The sequence below is a fragment of the Zea mays genome, chromosome 2 (genome assembly GCF_902167145.1).
Source record: "Zea mays cultivar B73 chromosome 2, Zm-B73-REFERENCE-NAM-5.0, whole genome shotgun sequence".
NCBI lineage: Eukaryota > Viridiplantae > Streptophyta > Magnoliopsida > Poales > Poaceae > Zea > Zea mays.
The window spans coordinates 23,472,880-23,492,201 of record NC_050097.1 but is presented as its reverse complement, the minus strand read 5'-3'; the positions used below and the strand labels follow the sequence as shown (position 1 = coordinate 23,492,201).

The 19,322-nt window shown below is 45.9% G+C and overlaps 1 protein-coding gene and 1 non-coding gene across 3 annotated transcripts; one reads left to right on the top strand and one right to left on the bottom strand.

Annotated features, from left to right (window-relative positions):
* The first annotated feature begins 13,856 nt into the window (after nucleotides 1-13,856).
* On the top strand, nucleotides 13,857-13,928 carry TRNAP-CGG (transfer RNA proline (anticodon CGG)). Its single transcript has one exon. It is a non-coding gene; the product is annotated as a tRNA-Pro (tRNA).
* Nucleotides 13,929-14,729: 801 nt separating this feature from the next.
* On the bottom strand, nucleotides 14,730-19,111 carry LOC100273976 (uncharacterized). 2 transcript variants are annotated; one of them, XM_035964643.1, is made up of 10 exons: nucleotides 18,783-19,111; nucleotides 17,615-17,728; nucleotides 17,470-17,528; nucleotides 17,205-17,356; nucleotides 16,746-16,847; nucleotides 16,019-16,219; nucleotides 15,866-15,928; nucleotides 15,567-15,725; nucleotides 15,362-15,436; nucleotides 14,730-15,107 (listed from the first exon to the last, which is right to left on the bottom strand). In XM_035964643.1, exons 1-10 carry the CDS (start codon nucleotides 19,100-19,102, stop codon nucleotides 14,991-14,993), a joined length of 1,362 nt encoding a protein of 453 aa, XP_035820536.1. In that variant the 5' UTR covers nucleotides 19,103-19,111; the 3' UTR covers nucleotides 14,730-14,990. The 2 variants fall into 2 exon arrangements, with proteins under 2 accessions (XP_035820536.1, NP_001141834.1); NM_001148362.1 differs by having other exon boundaries at nucleotides 14,731-15,107; nucleotides 17,470-17,539; nucleotides 18,783-18,941.
* Nucleotides 19,112-19,322: the final 211 nt, after the last annotated feature.

Genomic DNA, 19,322 nt, shown 5'->3' with positions numbered 1-19,322 from the left:
AGATCTTAGAATAACCTTAACCACTTCGTGGTCATCCCACTTTACGCTCCCGAGGTTGCGCACTTGGTTCACCAAAGTCTTGAGCCGGTTGTACATGTGTTGTGGCTCCTCCCCTTTGCGAAGCCGGAACCGACCGAGCTCCCCCTCGATCGTTTCCCGCTTGGTGATCTTTGTGAGCTCGTCTCCCTCGTGCGCGGTTTTGAGCACATCCCAAACCTCTTTGGCGCTCTGCAACCCTTGAACTTTGTTATACTCCTCTCTACTTAAAGAGGCGAGGAGTATTGTTGTCGCTTGAGAGTTGAAGTGCTCGATTTGGGCCACCTCATCCTCATCATAATCCTTATCCCCTACCGATGGTACCTGTGCACCAAACTCAACAACATCCCATATACTTTTGTGGAGTGAGGTTAGATGAAATCGCATTAAATCACTCCACCTAGCATAATCTTCACCATCAAAAGTTGGTGGTTTGCCTAATGGGACGGAAAGTAAAGGTGTATTTTTAGAAATGCGAGGGTAATGTAGGGGGATCTTACTAAACTTCTTACGCTCTTGGCGTTTAGAAGTTACGGAGGGCGCATCGGAGTCGGAGGTCGATGTTGATGAAGTGTCGGTCTCGTAGTAGACCACTTTTCTCATCCTTTTGTGCTTGTCCCCTCTCCGATGTGGCTTGTGGGAGGAAGATCTCTCCTTCTTCTCTTTGTGGTGCGAAGAAGATTTCTTCTCCTTCCCTTTGTTGGAGGAGCTCTTCTTCTTCTCCTTCCTCTTGGTGCGGGACTCTTCCGATGAAGTGCTCCCGTGGCTTGTAGTGGGCTTTTCGCCGGTCTCCATCTCCTTCTTGGCGTGATCTCCCGACATCACTTCGAGCGGTTAGGCTCTAATGAAGCACCGGGCTTTGATACCAATTGATAGTCGCCTAGAGGGGGGGTGAATAGGGCGAAACTGAAATTTACAAATATAAACACAACTACAAGCCGGGTTAGCGTTAGTAATAAGGAAACGAGTCCGCAAGAGAGGGCGCAAAACAAATCCCAAGCGAATAAGCAAGTGAGACACGGAGATTTGTTTTACCGAGGTTCGGTTCTTGCAAACCTACTCCCCGTTGAGGAGGCCACAAAGGCCGGGTCTCTTTCAACCCTTCCCTCTCTCAAACGATCCCACGGACCGAGTGAGCTTTCTCTTCTCAATCACTTGGAACACAAAGTTCCCACAAGGACCACCACAAGTTTGGTGTCTCTTGTCTCAATTACAAGTGAGTTTGATCGCTATGAAAGAATCAAGAACGAAGAAAGCAATCCAAGCGCAAGAGCTCGAAAGAACACAAGCAAATCACTCTCTCTAGTCACTATTGTGTTGTGTGGAATTTGGAGAGGATTTGATCTCTTTGGTGTGTCTAGAATTGAATGCTAGAGCTCTTGTAGTAGTTGGGAAGTGGAAAACTTGGATGCAATGAATGGTGGGGTGGTTGGGGTATTTATAGCCCCAACCACCAAACTTGACCGTTGGCTGGGTTGTCTGTTCGATGGCGCACCGGACAGTCCGGTGCACACCGGACAGTCCGGTGCCCCCTGCCACGTCATCACTGCCGTTGGATTCTGACCGTTGGAGCTTCTGACTTGTGGGCCCGCCTGGGTGTCCGGTGCACACTGGACAGGTACTGTTTGCTGTCCGGTGTGCCAGCATGGGCGTGCCTGCCATCTGCGCACGCAGAGCCCGCATTAAATGCGCGGCAGAGAGCCGTTGGCGCGAAGATAGCCGTTGCTCTGGAGTCGCACCGGACAGTCCGGTGCACACCGGACAGTCCGGTGAATTATAGTGGACGAGCCGTTGGCTTTTCCCGAAGCTGGCGAGTTCCTGAGGTCGACCTCCCTTGGCGCACCGGACACTGTCCGGTGTACACCGGACAGTCCGGTGAATTATAGCCGAGTCACCTCCGGAAATTCCCGAAGGTGGCGAGTTCGAGTCTGAGTCCCCCTGGTGCACCGGACATGTCCGGTGGCACACCGGACAGTCCGGTGCGCCACACCAGGGGTGCCTTCGGTTGCCCCTTTGCTCCTTTGTTGAATCCAAAGCTTGGTCTTTTTATTGGCTGAGTGTGAACCTTTTACACCTGTATCATCTATACACTTGGGCAAACAAGTTAGTCCAAAGATTTGTGTTGGGCAATTCAACCACCAAAATTATATAGGAACTAGGTTTAAGCCTAATTCCCTTTCAGTATTCATCATTTAGCTTTATTTAGGATTTAGCCGATTCTCCATCGGCTCTAGCATTACAGGAATGAAACCTTTCTTATCTATACTTATGAATTGATAATCAGAAAAGTCTACTCCTGTGAGACATGTAGCAGTCTCATAAGTCCAGAGTACTGGGGCATCGGCCACAGCGATGCAGGCCGATACATCAGCATGTACTTGTTCTATGTCATCGCCTACCCATTGTATCAGCATTTGATGTAATGTAGAAGGTATACATTGATTGGCGTGAATCCAATCTCTACCTAGGATTAAACTGTAATTTCCTTCTACATCAGCGACGAAGAATGCAGCAGCAAGGGTCTTAGTCCCGATGGTTAATTCAACGGACGTGACTCCCCTGGCTTTGATCGAACTATCAGTTCCAACACCGCTGAGGGTCATGTTGGTCTTGACAAGTTCGTCATCTTGTTTACCTAATTTTCTGTATAATGAATAAGGCATTAGATTTACAGCCGCCCCTCCATCTACCAACATCTTAGCAATCGGTATCCCATCAATGTGGCTGCGCACGAAGAGCGGCTTTAAATGATTTACCGATTCTTTTGGTTTAGTAAAGGCAGCTTCTTTAGGACCAAAATCAAACTGGGCAACAACAGGTTCATCGTCGCTGATAATAGTACAATCGGCAGAAAATGTAATAATATTTACATCCATACCTGGGCGTTCTGGAGAAGCCTCATAGTCGACCAGGTCTTCTCCCAGCAGGTCGTCCTCCTCCATTGATGTTGTCGTGTCGTTGGAGGCCTCCTGGTGAACGGCGGACGGTCCGCGCGGAGGCCGGACGGTCCGCGCCTGGTGCAGGTTGTCCAGACGCTTCCTGGTGAAAGCCGGACGGTCCGCGCGCAGGGGCCGGAGCGTCCGCGCCTGGTGCAGATTGTCCAGACGCTTCCTGGTGAGGGACGGACGGTCCGTGCGCAGAGGCCGGACGGTCCGCGCCTGGTGCGGGTTGACTTTCTATTTCCGTGGCCGTTTGTTTTTTCTCAACGGCCTTCGGTCTCCATTTCTTTTGCGGTGGCGGGTATAGTGGATGTGTGTCATTAAATGTCTTTTCCGCCTCCTTCTCCTGGCTCTCCTTTGCTCTTAGGCGCTGTAATTTTCTCTTTTGGGATCGTGTCAATCCCGCTGGGCACCATCGAGGCATGGAGTATTTTGGATCGGCTGTTTTGATGGTAGCTGTATCCTTTTCTGTTGTGTTGGCCGATTCGCCGAAAATCATCGGCCCTTTATTGTCTATCGACCCTTTATTGTCTCCCTGTATGACAACATCTGCAGTGCCTATTTTGATGATGTCCTTTTTTGTTGTTCTTTGAGTTGCTACAGGCATATGCCCCCCTGCCGGATTGGTCGGCCTGGAAGGCCGAGTAGTCCGGCAATCCTGTTGGGTTTGTGCCTGGTGACTGGATTGAGCAGTGCTCAATCGGTCTTATACTGGTGGCGTCAACCTGTCAAAAACAGATGTTTGGGGTGCCCCCCAGGCGGGGTACTGTAGCATCCCAAATGGATATGGTGGTATGCCCCACATTTGATTTGGGACATATGGCGGAGGTAAATATGTGTATGGATATGACATAGGTGGATATGGAGGTGGAGGTGTCCATGCAGGTACGTTAGGTCTCACTTGTACAGTATGACTTTTCATTTCTTCCGATTGGTGGGGTGGTCCAATCGGCCTAACCTGACGTTGCTCGTGAATGGGTGAGCGGGGTCGCTTTGCTGGCCGGTCACTGGGGCCGGCCTTCTTTTTTACGTATTTAGACAATAATTGATCAAAAGTTGGGCCGGCTTTAACCAACCGACCAGCTGCTTTGAATGTATTTGTTTTCCACGTACCTATCTCTGGTCGTCGTGGTTTGAAAGTACGTGGACGTTGTGAATCCTGAGTACGGCCGGACCGTCCGCCGGGGCTCTCCGGACCGTCCGGTGGGGTCCCGGACCGTCCGCGCCTACGTGCCGGACCGTTCGGGATACGCAGCATAGGCTCCTGCATCTGTCTTCCTGTCTGCGCTTGCCCCCCAGTACTAGAGGCTGTGATGGTCACCTTTAGGGTCTCCCCTCCATCGGGAGTCTTCTCGGCCACCACTTTCCTGCAAGAAACTTTACGATCCCCATCGGCCTCTTTAGCATTGCCGATGATTGTCTTATTGCCTTTATCTTTATCGGCTGTGTTTGGCCGAACTAGGACTTTCTTGCCCTCGAAGTCAATCATGTTCATCGGAAAGGGCTCTGTATCCACCTGCATTTCCTGAAATTTCAATCGTCCTTCGTTAATGGCCGATTGAATCTGTCGACGGAATACATTACAATCATTAGTGGCATGAGAAAATGAGTTATGCCACTTGCAATATGCACGACGTTTTAGCTCGTCGGCGGATGGAACAGTGTGATTTATTTTAATGTTGCCATTTTTAAGTAATTCATCAAATATTCTATCACACTTACCAACATTAAATGTAAACTTAACCTCCTCTTGCCGTTTCTTTTGAACCGGCTGTAAGGAGGCACAATCCGAAGATTTGGCCTGCTTTGGCCAAACCATTTCAGCAGCATACACCTCTGCTGATTCGTCTTCTGAGCTACTTTGGTCGCATTCTACTACATGTACGTTGTGACGAATTGTTTTAGCAGTTTCTTTGCTTCGGCTTTCACAAGCCAAAGCTCTCTGGTGTAATTATGCTAGTGTAAAGAATTGGATGCCTTCTAATCTTTCTTTTAAATAATATCGCAGACCATTAAAGGCTAATCCTACTAGCTGTTTCTCTGCTAAATGAATTTGAAAGCATCGGTTTCTTGTATCTCGGAATCTCCGGATGTAATCATTAACCGATTCATCTTTTGTCTGTCGCAACGACACTAAATCTACCAAATCCAACTCATAGTCACCGGAGAAAAAATGATCATGAAATTTTTGTTCTAGATCCCCCCATGATGAAATGGAATTAGGAGGTAAAGTGGCATACCATGCAAACGCGGTTCCTGTTAGCGATAATGAAAATAAACGTACGCGAAATGCCTCTGTGTCGGCCAATTCTCCCAATTGTGCTAAGAACTGGCCTATATGTTCGCGTGTGTTTTTCCCTTGATCACCCAAAAATTTTGCGAATTCGGGTATTCTAGTTCCCTGTTGGTATGGGTGGTGATCAAATCGGCTATCATAAGGCTTCCGATATGATTGCCCCCCAGGGACTATGCTTACTCCGAGCTTATCTCGAAACGCCCCGGCTATTTCTTCCCTCACTATATCAATGGCAGCCGGTGCAAGACCACCGGCTCTCTGGTCAAACATAGGTGGGGTTGGTTGCATGTTGGTATGTTGTCGTTCCCCCCATTGGTTTGAGCTACGTGGTGCATTGCCATTTGCCCTATATGGTTCGTGTGTTTGATCGTTCCTTTCCGGCCTTCTAGGTGGGGCCGGAAAGTTTTCCTGGGCTCTAGACCTCGAATTAATAGGTTGATGCATTGTGTAGTGCGATAGGAAGTGTTGCTGGGACGGGTGAGGATTCAGGTAGCAATCCTCCTCAAAAAGGTCATGCACGGACTGTCCGGACATTGGCCCGTACCGTCCGTGATTATGTGCGGACCGTCCGTCGTTGTACGCGGATGGTCCGACTGGGTAGTTTAGATTCTGTGTCGCGTGTGGTGGTTCGGGCGCATATCTAGGTAACTCATTAAAAATAGGCCCGACTGTTGTTGGCCCGGACGGTCCGCGATCACGTGCGGACGGTCCGGGCATGTGCAGATCGGCTGGTTTGCTGCCGATTTGCGGTTGCTTAGGGTATGTGTCCATCGGCATCCCATAAAGGGATTGTGACTGGTCGTGACAACCTGTAGCCGATGTGTTACACGCGTTATCTCCTAACTCAACCTCGTGCGAAGGAAAATTTGCGGTACTAGATTTATCAAATGCACGTACTAGTCTCTTAAGATCGCTTTGCATACCCCCTATGATGTTCTGCATTTGTTCACGCTGATCTTCTACATAATTTCTAAGAGATTGCAGATCGTTGGTATTACTTACATTGGGGATATCTGGCGTGGATTGGAGCGAAGCCGGATCCGTCGCCCGATGTCGGACGACCTTGTTGTTCCTGTCCACTTTGAAGTTGGCCAAGAACTTTGCTTTCGCCTCCTGGATCATCCGCTCCTTGTGCTCCTCGAACTGGAGCTGCTCGTCAGCCGTCAAGGTTTCCCAAGTTGGCTCTATGATGTTGCTTGGAGAAATATCAGAGCTATCCCTTGAACCGGCCATTGAGGGCCGATTTGATGAGCTTAGATATGTCGTCCCCAGCGGAGTCGCCAAAAAGTATGTTGACGCCTTTTTGGAGGCGCCAATTACTCAAGAGAACCGGCGGCGGTGCTCTCTGGTCAGGCGCGGACGGTCCGCGGCCTAGGGCCGGACGGTCCGCGACCTGGCGCGAGGCGGCGGTGCTCTCTGGTCAGGCGCGGACGGTCCGCGGCGCAGGGCCGGACGGTCCGCGACCTGGTGCAGGAGCTCGGGTTCCCTGCCTGACGGCCGGACGGTTCGCGCCCTAGGGCCGGACGGTCCGCGCGTGCGCAGGGGCGGCGGAGGATCGCCGGCGGCGCCTGGATCTCGCTCCCGGGAGGGACCCCGTCGGGGAGGAGAGATCCTAGGTGGTGTCTAGGCTCGGGTAGACCGACCTAGACTCCTCTAATCGACGTAGAGTCGAGGAGAGGCGGAGGATTTGGGGATTGGAAGGCTAAACTAGGGCTAAACTAGAACTACTCCTAGGATAAAATGCGAATAAAAGTTGTATTGATTCGATTGTTGATGATTACAAATCGGCCGTAGACCTCTCTTTTTATAGAGGAGGGGGGCTGGACCCTTTACACGATCGGATTCCGAGCTAATTCCGCGGATATAGCTAACAAACATAGCACAAAACTCGGAACCCTAATCTATTCTGCGCGTGCGCGGACCGTCCGGCTCACAGGCGCGGACCGTCCGAACCGCGGACCGTCCGGCCTCAGGGCCGGACCGTCCGCACCTCATTTTGGTGCTCAACAACAGGTTATCAAAAAACAGAGAACAAAGTTGTAGAAATGAAAAACTACTAAATTTGAAGAGCCATTTATAGATTGAGATAACATTTTTACCTAATAATAATCAAATTTACCTTATTTGGCTAGTAGCTGGAAGTTGCTCTAAGCTAATACTGCAATGGAGCCTATAGAAACTGCATTGTTCGTTTTAGATTAAAGCCAACTATTTGACTGGTGCAGCTGTAATTCATAGATTCAAAATAATGTAGAAATAGTAGATGATGTTTTAGATTAAAGCCAAGCGAACCCTACTGCATGCCTGGAATTTCGCTACGAGGAACCAGAGGTCGGATTTGGACAGATCATGGTGAATCATCGATCCCGAATAAGGCGATAGATTGAATCGTGCACGCGACTGAAGCAATCGTTCATGAATCTACTCAAGTTTGCTCGGGCAGTCGTTTTTGTTTATACTTTCTTTCGTACCTACAGTTGTTCACGTGAGCCCTCGGGCCTGTGGCGTCGGCACGGCCAACTCTGGCCTTAAAAAAATCCTAGCTCTCTATCTCAAAAGGTAAATACACATACACCTCTAAAGTTTTAACGAAGACTAATATTAATAAAAACTATACATACTAATAAAAATATAATCATTATGTTATGGGGAAAATTAAGAATACAATTATATTGTCTTATATCTAGAGTTGCAATTATTTTAGAACATGTGTTAGAATTTTGTTTTAAGGTTATGCACAACGCTATACATAAAACTTCCCCTAAAGCAGATAGAGAGAACAAATACTGTAGCGTTCTACGGTACTTTTCGTTGGATGGTTCGGCGAGAATAGTAGTAGTACACCATATAAAGCGTTTCTCCGCTACCTGTCCTTTTCGCGGCCCAAAAGTTGATTGACTTTGTATTATTAGATAAATGTATACATATATAAGTTTAATAATTTGAGATTAAAATGAATACAATATATGATATTTGATTATGATATAGAGTAAAGAATCTTGTTAACTAGATTGTGAATAGTGGTAATTTGCACTCAGATAGCCTAAAACGGAGGAGTACTCAAGAAAACGCAGTCGGCAGGAACATTAACGTGGTACTGAGATTGGTACTGAGATGCGTCGACAGTGTACCCGTACGTTGAGAATTAAGAGGGAAACTGCAGATCTCCCTCACCTCAGTACTCCCTCCCTTCAGTAAATAATACTCCATTCTTTCTAAAAATATAATAGCAACATATCAAACGCAATAGTATCTGTTGGTGGAACCGTACAACCATGAGTCCAAGACATAACATAGAGGTGGAAGGATCTTTTTAAAAAATATCTAGAGCGAGGTTAGAGAGTTGTTTTGAAAAAGAATATTTTTAAAGTCCGCTCACCTTTATATTATGTTTGATTGGTTGATCGTATCGTTTCATTCTAGACCACCACATACATTGAATTTATCTAAAATTATGTTTGGTTATTTACGTGTGATAGACGTGGGCTACACAAAGAGATAAGTTATTTTGCCTGCACTCATCGATACGTCTAAATCGTGTGTATCTGGCCGCCCTCCCGAGAGCCTGAGCACGAGCGGGCATACATTCAATCAGCTCCATTGTATTTTGGTTGTACGGGTACACCAATAGATCAGGTTGGATATGATGCTGATACGTTGCCGGTCTAGCTTTAGTACTTTTCTCCGTCAGTGCCTGAAATACAAAAATATATTTGAAAGATATAAATACCAAAAGTTGTAGTAGTATAGCTCACCGAAGGACTTGTGGTAGCCTTTTAGACCTGTATGTATGTTTGATAGAGCTCTATCCCTCATCCTCATTCTTAGCTCGGCTCTTGATCTCTTATTACATGTTTGATAGAGCTCTATTCCTTCGTTCTTATGCTCGGCTTTCTGATCACGTGATGGAGTGATTCTGGCCGGTGCGAAAGCAAATGATAAGGGATAGTTTGGAAGCTTCATTTTTCCTATGAATTCTTATTTTCACTAGGAAAAATAAACTAATAATTTCCCTTAGAAAATTAAAATCCTTTTAAGAAAATGAGTTTCTCAAACTACCCAAGTGATTGTTGGGATTAGCGGGTTTTTTTTACCGTTAGCTCCCCGTATACATGAAAAAATGATTTTTGTGCAACCCTAGCTCACTTGGATCTAGTTGTGTGGTGATTTTCATTTTACTTTGAGTCGATCATGAAACTGGTAGATACATTTGGATAGCATAGTTGTGCTGAGTTTTGTTGTTTTTTTTTTTGGATGGATTTGTATATGAAGTGAAGGTGCCCCATTTCATATTTTTGCGCTGGAGAGAGTCTGCGACCTGCAAATGTCTAATTCGCATGGGTAGCAGGCACAATGTGTTCCATAGCGATAAAAAAAAGCCTGACAGCAACTACTCGTCCGTCCGGCCGAGAGTAACTAAAAACACAGGCGCCATGGGGGTGATGAGAATGGAGCAAACACTTGGCATTTCTGATACTAAAATCCGTATGGCTCGCGTAGTTCTTATGACACCTACACCTACCACGTACTAAGAGACTAGAGACCGAACGAAGAAAAGCGACGAACGAAAGCCTATGAAAACCTCCCCGTATCCAGGCCTCAGTCAGATTCCTCCCTAACCGCACAGCTTTCGTCGCCAAACATCCCAAAAACTAGTTTTGACAGTGAAAGCAACGACGACGCGGCTCTCTTTCAGTGGCGGATCAACATGGGGGCAAAGGGGCCGTGCCCCTTCGACTTTTAGTACATTTTATATCTAATGTTTTTAAAAAAAATTAGGTAAATCAAACTAGTTCTATCGTAGGGCTCATAGTCAGATCAGTTGCATTCTCTAATTCTCGTCCTTCTTGTCACTACAGTCCTTTCTTTCCAACACCACCTAAACCAATCCACTCTGATGCCCCGTTCCCGACGCTCCGATGTCGCCTTCTCGACATGCGTTGTCGTCCGACCCTGACCCCTTCTCGACGCCCCATCTCCGACAGACGACGAGTTTAGCAATCCAGCGAGCGATTGATTCTCTGTCGTAAAGATCGTTTGACCCCACTTACTTCCCGATGGTCCCACACTTCGAGAAGATCGACGTATCAATATTCGAAAAGGTATACGGTTTGGATTACTCATATAGTTTTCCTTTTGAACTTATATTATATATTGTCATAGAATTTAAATTATGTGTAATACTAGTTTTCTACTAGCTTGCTTAATTTTATTGTAGTGTATTGTTGGGCCCGTGAATTCTCCTCCTGCATACTCCACTGTCCTCTCTATCGTTGCTGGAGGAGACACCTGTCGGACCGCCTTTCGTTACGACCACCCACCGAACGAGTGGATTTAGACGTGCAAATAAAGAAGCGGCGCAACACGGTGGACGCCGCTGCGCTGAATTATTGAGCCCTCCTGCATGCGCTGGCCGCTGAGCTGCGACGACTCGTCGTAGTGGGTCGCACCGCAGGCCCTAGCTAGTGCCCACTGTGTGGTCCGTGTCCGTCACATGCAGGGGGGGGGGGGGGAGAGAGAGAGAGAGAGAGAGAGGAGGCTCTCAATTATGCTATGCACCCAGCACGAGCAGCTCTTTCCTAAAACGGGAACGACATCGCACGCTTCCAGATTCTCCAACCATTGAACCCAGCCTGCCAAACAGTCTCCCGGCTCCCCGCTGCTATTCTTCTGGACTCGTAGTTCTACATGACATGACATCTGCCGAAAGATACGCTGGAGAACAGAACGTCATGGCCCATGTGCTGCGAGCAACTGCAACACCGCCGATGGATGCACTCCCGATCGACGAGTGACGTGAGTGACGTCGGAACGGCACTCTCTCGGCTCATTTCCATCGCCCGTCTAGCCGTACTACCTCCGATGTCTAGCAAAGAATGTACGTAAATTCTAGCTCAGACGACGATGCAGTTCATTTCGGTTGGCACTGACTCACTCACCCATGCAGCAACCTGCAGCAGGCTAGCTGAAGCCACCAAGCAGAGGGAGATTAATTGCGAGGTGAGCTGCAACGGAGGTAGCTAACCAAGCACTCGAGGTCGAGCGAGGAAGGTCAGGAACGTGAAAGCTAGCGAGCACCGTACGCGCACCACCGCCCAGTGCGGCGGACAGCGCTCCTCTCATGCTTGCTGTCACCACCGTCCGTCTCCGTCCCGCCCATGTGGGCGTTGGAATGATGGATGGGTGCCATCAGAAAGCGCGGCAGCTGCTTATTACTTCCCCTGCGACTGCGAGTGCAGGCCTCACAATCATTAGCGGCGGCCTAGGATAGGAGGTCACTGCTTTTTAGCCCTCAGCTCACTCACTTGTGGTGTCTCGGTAAACACCATCAATGAAGAGGACCGCGCCGACGGCGAGGTAGGTATTTTTGGAACTCCGTGCTGCGCCTCTCTTTTGGCCTCAAAACTGCGTACGGCTTGCTCCACCTTTTACTAGTACTTGTTAACTACTGAACTTTAGTAGTAATTCTAATTTCTAACCATTATAGAAGGGAACGTATCTTGTGTACGAGTACTCTAAATCCAGTAAGTTCACGAGCAATCCAATGTTAAGGTGGAAAAGGGATAAATGAAACACAAGCAAAGTGCACACAAGGTTGTTACGGTTTTTATTTATACTTGATTATAGAATATTAAAACACAAAGATGCATATGTTCTGTTAGCTAGATGGAAATGAACGTATGTTTCAAGCCAACAACCATGGCTTGAATCCCATTATACATAATTTTATGTTTTTAACCCATTTAAATGTGGGTGTCAAGGAGTTAACGTACGATCTCGCTTTGCGAGATCGCCATCAACACCGCTATAAAAAGGGCAAATGAAAAATATAAATTACACTGTCACCCAAAACGCGAGGTGGCGTACAGCTCAAACTCAATTGCCTGACCGAATCAGGTAACATTCGTGTCACTAATCACGGCTCTCGTCTACGGCCTCGCCTCTTTTCCTCCCTGAGGGTTGATTTATGGACAAGATGATCACGGGGATATTGGAAGAGATTAAGAGAAAATAAACTATTTTTTTATATAATCATCTCAAATCCCCTGGTGAAAGAAAATTTCCCCCTCACGGGCACTTGGCCTTTTGGCTCTGTGATCCATGAGACGGGGCGCCCTGGCGCGAGTCGACGGCAGGCAGGCCAGCCGCTTGTCCTTTTGATCCCGTGCTTTCTTTTAGTCACCGCGCCATCGGTTTTTTTTTTGTCCACGGACCATGCAGTCTTTCACTGTTAATTGGGTCTCACCTAGATAATCGTCTTCCACTGCTGGTACACGGTACACCTCAAGCTTTGTTTAGGTACCTAATATTGAGTTCAATCCAATAAGATGGATTTGATGTAAATTAAACTAAATTACACTCCAATTTACCTCAACATATATAGATTAAGCTTAATACTAGAGTATCAAAACTAAAGCTCATCGAGACCGGGCTACCCGTTACCCATAATCAAAGCCTCTCAAATCTTCAGAATCTGTCGATTCATGGCAGACTGATTGAACCCTATTTGCCTTATCGCCACTTTGTTGGCTCTTGGCTGTGCCTGTGCGAGCCGCTAGCAAGTGGCCCGCGACGTAGCGCCCACACGTTCGTCCATAATCCATTTGGTGCTGTCCTGTCAGGTCGTGCCACGGTGCCAGCAATCAGGGAACTCCCTGAGACCAGCAGTTCACCAAAATAGCTATATAAAACACTATTTTGTGTTGTAAAATACACTGTTCGTGGAGTGAAGTTTAAGAGCTCGTTTGGTAGAGGTCCGTTCCTTGATTCTTTAAATTCGAAAGCTGATTATTTGATAGAGTGATTCCAAAACATTCTCTAGTAGGAGTAAATCTATCTTACAAAAACTTTTTGTCAAATAGTGTGCCAAGTGATTCTTAAGGATTATAGAGTGCGGAGCACGTTGAGAGCGGCAGCGGCGTGAAACATATTTTTTTGCTCCCACTCTGTGGTACAAAATGGTGACTAGATTCATCCACTCCTGTCGTGAAGCAGTTTATTTTTTTTACCGTTTAGCTGCGTGAGAGTGATTATAGCTAGAAGTTGATCTGTGAACGCTCTCTAAATATGGATATGAGAGCGGTTAATCTGAGCTGAGGTGAGCACCGGTCACACGTAGCCGACATGACGGGCCGTGGGCCGGCGTCGCTGCCAGCCTATAGCTGCCAGGTTGCACCGTCGCGCGGCGGCTTGCTCGTCGGCGTGAATTTTTGGATCAACTTTGTCGAGGGGATCAATCGAGATTTGGCCGGATCGCTGGGCCGCTGCGCTGCGTACGAGTACGACAATGTAACCGATTTCGGTTTACCCACCACGGGACAAGGTAGCAGATACCGGTAGCTCACCTACACCAGCACCACACTGAGGTCACGGCGGCCTGGTCGCCATGTGTATGAATTGCCTGCTAGGGACGGCAGCGTCACCCGGGCACCGAGTGGTTGCCACCGTGATGTAATTCGTGTTGCCGGAACCGAAAGCGAGGGCTGGATCGTGATTCCTCTCATCTTTTTTTCCCGTTGGGATGTAATTTTTTCTTAATCTTTACAATGGTATTAATATAGTACTTTCACTCAAACAAACAGATTGGGTGTTTGGTCTAGTGGTATGATTCTCGCTTCGGGTGCGAGAGGTCGCGAGTTCGATTCTCGCAACACCCCATTTTTTATATATTTAGTTTTTTTAACTGGCCCATGCGGCCATTATTTGTTAAAGCCCAACTGAGACTCTGACAGGCCTATTTAACTGTGAGGCCCCAGTTTCAATTTATCTATGTTTACCTTCCTACTTTTTAACTGCGGCCCATGCGGCCAGTATATACCATAGCCCAACTGAGACTCTGAGAGGCCCATGTGATCCTTATTTGTCATAGGCTTCACCCTACAGCTGCAACTCTGCAGAAAAAAAATTAACCGATTTTTTTGAAATTACGGGTGGTCCTGTAACAGCCCAGCAAACCAACTTTCAACCGATTCGTTGAAATTATAGGTGATCCTGGAATAGCCCTGCAAACCGGGATGCTTTGACTACCCTTCGCATACGTTGCCCATTACTGCAGACAGTGCAAGGGCATGGGCAACAGCAACCAACGTTAGGTTCATCGCTCCAGTACAAAAGCCTAGCTTCCAATGTCAGAGACAACGGACCCAAAGTTTGGTTTCGTAACAAGAGTAGCTCCATGCCTCCATCTACTTCAACATTGATTTCGCATGAACAGATCTTTTGGTTTCCACGCAACCCCTCTCCTGGTGATTGGTTTATTCGTCTTCCGGTTCGCATGAACAGATCTTTTGGTTTCCACGCAACGGTCCAGCAGCAGTTTCGTTTTTTTTTAAAAAAAAGGTATCCAGCAGGAGCTTCAAATTCCATGCAACTTGACCATTTCACCTTGAGACTCCAGAAGTGAAATAGTCTTACCCAGAAAAAAACGGCCCATGTTCTTTTCTATAAGAAACATGCGATGAAGTCCAGGTAAGAAAAATCTATAAAACAGCTAGTTTTTAACTCTTTCACAATATCAAGGTAACCCATATCCAATTGGTCTCTCAAAAATATGTTACATCCAAAACCTTTTCCAGACTAAAAAAAGGGAAGTAAATTTAATCTATGCACATGACAGCCAGTAATTACATCGCGGAAACTAAGAGGAAGTGAAAACATGGATACAGTTCCAGCTCCCAACAATAGAAATGAAAACCGTGTAATGCGACTGCCAGAAACTCCTAAAATATATGTGGAACTTTGCTTGCTAGAACACGTTCCTGCCTTTCGATATAAGCATGAGGGAACCATCCTGCTTTGCCCTTGCATTCACCTTCTGCCCAACCATTGCTTGAGATCTGTGTTTCAGAGAAAAGAGAGGACAAATGCAGGCCAAATGATCATACACATTCTTAATGGAGCTGCTGGCAAAAATGATTAATCATTTTACAGAACCCACAACGTCGATGAACATAAAAAATGCAACCTAGGTTAATGACCGCTAAGTGCTAGTGTGTTTATCTGGTGCAGGTATGCATTTAAAAAGCATTAAAATTGTATTAACAACATGGAAGAAGATTTAAAAACCTATGCTTGCGAAAAAGTATGTTACCTTTCGGACAATTACAATGTCACCAGCTGACAAGGTAAGCTCAAACTCACTTTCAGCATTAAATGAATCAAGGGCCTGCATCAGAGAACAAAATTTTCATATTCGACAAGCATCCGAGGCATCAACAACAGCTTGTACATTTGCTGAAGATTTTAATAAAAAAGGACAGTAGGTGCGACAATTCTGGATTAAAAAAAATTCATACCTCTCCAAGGAAGAAATCGACAGATTGGACTGACTCGTTAACAGAAGTGGATGCAAATGCTCCATTAATTTCATCATAAGATGGTGGTGCTGGTGGTGGTATATAATTTTCAGCTGCTGGAGTCGGGGGTGCTTCAATTTTTTGGCGCTCAGACACCATCTATCAATCAGAACATAATTGTCAAATGGATATACAAAATATTCTGTATGCTTCAGAAGTTCAGAGTGTAGAAAATTCGTTCCAACAGAGCAGTCCAATATATAAATATGCTCAAATAACAAAGCTGGGTGCATACATACTTCTTCTTCCAATTTGTCAAGTATCTCCAGAACTCTCTGATGGTAAGTTCTCTCAGCCTCAACCTTAAAGCCAAAACAGGAATGATTAGTAAACATGAATAAAGGAACCTGGAGGATAAGAAAATGTTTTGTCAAGGTGCCATTGACGATTACCAGTGCAATGAGACGCTGTAAGGTCAACCGTTGCTGCTGAGCCTCAACAGCCGACATTGCTGCAATAGCTTCCTTCCCTAATCCCACCATGTTTGACTTCAGTTCTTCAAGCTTGTACTCGGCAGCTTCCAATTTTGATACCATATCGCCATTCCCAGTAGATTCCCTCACCCTGTTCTGCCGTCTTGATACTTCGACAGCCTAAAAAGAAACAAAGAAAGGAGGGGGGAAGTAAGAGAAATACTACTGTTTTATGTTGAAGAGAAACAGAGACACACTCAAACTATATAATAGCTCAGCTAATTCATATGATCAGAGAATGTAATAGGATCCTATGTACAAAGACCATTGGTGCAACATAAGATTAACATGACTTGTCTGCCCCTTCAAAGCTTGTTGTGTGTGTTGTGTTTCTAAGAACTTCTCCATAATGCAATGATGAGCTCTCCAACACATTCGAGAAAAAAATAGTGATACGGACATACTGGTTACATTGCTTCACTGATGATTCTTAGAGTTCCCAACCAATGAGACTATAGTGATAGTAAGAACCAGTAAAGGTCACATAGCTCCTAAGTCCTGATTGACTGTTGCTATCAACTCTGAGAATAACTCTTTAATAAGGTAGCAATTCCAGCCTCAAAGGTTCTTCTTGATGAATTCTAATCGTGATGAACAAAATTTCATCTTTGCAGGGAACTTAGCTTAAGCTAGCAAAGATGTTCACCTGTGCTTCAGCTTCTTGCCTCGTTCTGTCATATCTCTGGGCCATATGTCTGGCATCCTCTAAAGGTGCACCCATAACCATCGCCCGCAGTGGCTCTGCCACCTAGAATTTAAATAAAAGTATTAGTCAGTTTGTCAGAAACCTATTTACCCAGGCTATAAATTTCAGTGTAAAGACTTAAAAAATAAAAATAAAACTGTTCGATTATGCTTCAAATATAGCAGAAATTATGAGAAACAAAATCACGCTTCAATTAGTATCAGCAGGTATTTACAAAATTTCTATATTTATGTAGAGACAATTATGGCTTAATAGTCAAGATATTAACAACTGCAAACAACAAAGAAAATCAGCAGACTAAGGAAAATCTATTTTGGAGCGTCAAACAAAATAATTTATTGCAGTTTCATTACGATTTAGTAAGCAAGGTAAAGAAAATCCAGCATTAGGAACACAGACCTGTGTGCCAAATGCTTTCAACATATTGCCACGCTCCTTTTCCATCTGTGAGCGTGCCTTTCCGAAATATGTAGCAGCTTTGGACAAAGTATCACCACTTGTACATGTGTTTCCAACACCGTATTTCTGGCTGTCATCAGACAATTTATTCCCTAATACAGATTGCACACCTTAGCAGTTAAGATCAGTTTTACTCAGATAACAATATAACTGACAAGTTCTGCTAAAAAAACTCCATAACTGATAGATAGTATGAATGAACTACCTATTTCGACTTGTTTAGATCCTGTGACTATATAGCCCTCCACGCCCCGAACAATGTCCCTTTGAAAATGCTAGCAAGGATGCCAATGTTTAATCAGATTAGAAGGTAAAGAGAAAAGGAGACAAGAAATATGCCTTGTTCATACTTTAGCAGCACGAGTCGATAAGTAAAGCTTTTCCAATCTCTGATGCAGTTTAACCTCTGACTCATCTGTAAACGCATTATCAGAATTCCCGTAGCCAAACTGCTTGAACACACCCTGCAGTGGTGTCGTTAAATATAAAGTTATATTACTTGTAACGAGTTAAAAAAAGGTAAGACTCTTGGATATACTTAAATGGGTAAATTCATATGCTAATTTGGTGCAACCAAATCAGTAAGATAAAGAATGAAGCAAATGTTACATGTGGCATAAATAGGTGATCACTAAGAGTATGGTGAACCATAGTAACATGGAAAAAATAAGCAAACAGCTTCAAGGCATGAATCTCTATTTTAAGCGTTATATATGTAATTCAAGGCAGACACGCGAATGTACAGCAAATTCTGCAAAATGCAAAAAAAAAGGCATTGCAGTTCAGTGTCACATTCAGATATCCAGCTGAGAATCCCAAAATCAGCTTACCCAGCTGATCTTATATCATACTAAAGCCTAAATCTACATGCCCAAATATAACATGATGGACATCTGATTGTTCCCAATTACTGTTCATGTTGGATTTTTTAACCGGCCTGTATATGCTTTTGTAACGTCCTATTAGGTTTAACTTGGGCGTTCCCAAGACAATGCAACTCCCTGATTCGATCTACCATTTCGAGTTTGTTAACGGCAAATGCAAAGGAACAGCTGAACAGAAAAGTGCAGCTGATCAAGTTGAGGCTGCTTTTTATTTCGACAACGATGCACATGGATTGGCAGGTAAAGTTCAAGGTCCTTTTTATTTCGACAAGGAATGAAGGAAATCATGAACGACACTTCCAACAAAGAGAAATATAAGTCAGCCAGCCAATTCGATCACAGCCTCGTGTCTCTCGAAACTGCAACTCGGCGCCCGCTTCTCAGGACCAACATAAGTTAAATAACTTGAAAAAAAATATGAAGCGGCTATAGCTAGATCCTACGCAGGCAATTTGGCATCAGAAATCAGAAACCGGGAAAAAACATCAAGCGTGCTAGCATAAACTCCCCCTCCAGGTCCAGGCGACACAGCTCATCAGAGATTCAGAGCCCACGGCAATCCCTGTCCACGCTTACGCTTACGGGTGCTTAGATGGATCGCGATTTGCGAGAGGCGGATAAGCGCGCGACTGACCTGCCGAGAGACCTGGTCCTTGAGCCTGGAGGCCTGCTTCCACAGCGCCTCCATGGCGGTAATAGGGCGCGGCGGGCAGGCGGCGAGATCGGGACGAGACGGCGAACCGGTCCTGCGGAGGGGACGAGCCGACGACGACCTAGGTCGGTTCGTTCGGTTGGATTGCTTCGTTCGTCTGACTCCCCCAGAGGCGCTTTCGCGGTGGTTAGCTTCCCGCACGGCCCTTTCACACCCAGCCACCCAGCCACCAGACCCCTGTGATGAAACCGCGTTCTCGCTCGCTCGGTCGCCCCATCGGCCCGGGACAAAAAGCAGCGCATTCTAAGAGCATCTCCAAGAGAGGCTCTAAACATGGTCCTATTTTAAGGGCCTGTTTGTTTACCCCAATGTATTATATAATCTGGATTATTTTTGGAGGATTATATAATCTGAATTATATAATTTGGATTATATAATCTGAGTAGTCCTGTTTGTTTATCCAGATTATCTGGCGTGTTTCTGTTGGGCGGCGGGCTTCTCCGATCCGATAGGCGCAAAAAC